The sequence below is a fragment of the Zophobas morio genome, unplaced genomic scaffold (genome assembly GCF_036711695.1).
Source record: "Zophobas morio isolate AGI-343-1 ecotype UQ-CSIRO unplaced genomic scaffold, CSIRO_AGI_Zmor_V1 ptg000010l, whole genome shotgun sequence".
In the NCBI taxonomy this organism is placed as follows: domain Eukaryota; kingdom Metazoa; phylum Arthropoda; class Insecta; order Coleoptera; family Tenebrionidae; genus Zophobas; species Zophobas morio.
In genome coordinates this window covers 94,720-96,316 of record NW_026972115.1, presented here as the reverse complement: position 1 = coordinate 96,316, position 1,597 = coordinate 94,720, and the positions used below count along the sequence as shown (strand labels likewise).

The 1,597-nt window shown below is 42.0% G+C and overlaps 1 protein-coding gene across 1 annotated transcript; it reads left to right on the top strand.

The window, feature by feature from the left end:
- Positions 1-284: 284 nt before the first annotated feature.
- LOC135126422 (uncharacterized) lies at positions 285-952 on the top strand. Its single transcript, XM_064052471.1, has 3 exons — positions 285-445; positions 487-709; positions 755-952. The coding sequence occupies exons 1-3, from the start codon at positions 285-287 to the stop codon at positions 950-952; spliced, it is 582 nt and encodes a 193-aa protein (XP_063908541.1).
- The last annotated feature ends 645 nt before the right edge of the window (positions 953-1,597 follow it).

The window sequence follows — 1,597 nt, the reverse complement described above, 5'->3', positions numbered from 1 at the left end:
AAGTATCAAGGACGAAGAACGAAGGATCAAGGACGAAGAACGAAGGATCAAGGACGAAGGACGAAGGATCAAGAACGAAGGACGAACAACGAAGGACTAAGGATCAAGGATGAAGAAAGAAGGATCAACCACGAAGGACGAAGTATCAAGAACGAACAACGAAGGACGAAGGACCAAGAACGAAGGACGAACAACGAAGGACTAAGGATCAAGGACAAAGGACGAAAGACCAAGGACGATGGACGAAGGACTAAGAATCAAGGACGAAGGACGAAGGATCAAGGATGAAAGACGAAGGTCGAAGGACAAAGGAGAAAGGAAAAAGAACAAAACACGAAGGACGAAAGACGAAGGATCAAGGACGAAGGACGGAGGACGATGGACGAAAGGCGAAGGACGAAGTACGAAGGACGAAGTACGAAGGACGAAGGATCAAGGGCGAAGGGTCAAGGACAAATGACAAAAGATGAAGGACGAAGGATGAAGGAGGAAGCACGAAGGATTGAGGATAAAGGACGAAGGTCGAAGATTCAAGGACGAAGCACGAAGGACGAAGGAACAAGGACGAAGCACGAAGAACGAACGATCAAGGACGACGGTTGAAGGACGAAGAACGAAGGATCAAGGACGAAGGCTGAAGGTCGAAAGACGAAGTAACAAGGACGAGAGACGGAGGACGACGGACGAAGAATGGAAGACGAAGGACGAAGTATATCAAGAATGAAGGACGAAGGATCAAGAACGAAGAACGAAGGATCAAGAACGAAGGACGAAGGATCAAGGACGAAGTACGAAGGACGATGGACAAAGGACGAAGGATGAAGAACGATGGATGGTGGACGTAGGACCAAGGGTGAACGACGAAGGACGAAGAATCAAGGACGAACGACGAAGGACGAAGGATCAAGGACGAAGAAAGAAGAGTAAGGGAGGAAGGACGAAGGATGAATGATAAAGTAGGAAGCATTAAGGAGAAAGGACCGTCGAAATATCGAAATTTTTGAAAATTTTCAAAAATTCATATTTCGTACAGATTTCTTCGAAAATATCGCTCGGCGACCTGTCACACGCTCTATTTTTGGAATCAGCATGTCGAGATCTACGTCCCTGAATTTTTTTACAATATTTTTGCAACTTTTTTAAAAGTGAAATTTTTTCAGTCGTCATCAAATTTCGGCCAAATTTTATTATTTGCGAAACTTGACTAAATACATTTTCTTGTAGATTTCGACTTATAGAACTCACTTCCGGCCTCGTTTCTTTGAAAACTGGAACCGTTTTTCCGGAATCGACCGTCGAAATATAGAAATTTTTAGAAATTTTCAAAAATTCACATCGGGAAGAACTGTGTTCGAAAACCAATTTATTTCAGACTTTATGGTTATTGCATTTTTTTATTGCACATTTAGTGTTTTTCCGCATACATACTTGATGCGTCTGCCTTACAAGCAATGGAAAATTTGTTACCATGCCAGAAAGTCATCAATCCCTTCGAAACTACTTATAACATTAATTTTTGTTTTATTCACGATTTTTAAAAATTTTTGGAACCTCGAAAATCGGGAAACCTTTTTCAGAAATTTCCATTACGTCGAAT

What these genes read in the sequence shown, in the direction of transcription:
- LOC135126422 (XM_064052471.1), top strand. Translation starts at nt 285, where the DNA reads ATGAAAGACGAAGGTCGAAGGACAAAGGAGAAAGGAAAAAGAACAAAA. An exon ending in CGAAGGATCAAGGGCGAAGG is followed by an intron (nt 446 to 486) that starts GTCAAGGACAAA and finishes CGAAGGATGAAG; the next exon opens with GAGGAAGCACGAAGGATTGA. An exon ending in AATGGAAGACGAAGGACGAA is followed by an intron (nt 710 to 754) that starts GTATATCAAGAA and finishes CGAAGAACGAAG; the next exon opens with GATCAAGAACGAAGGACGAA.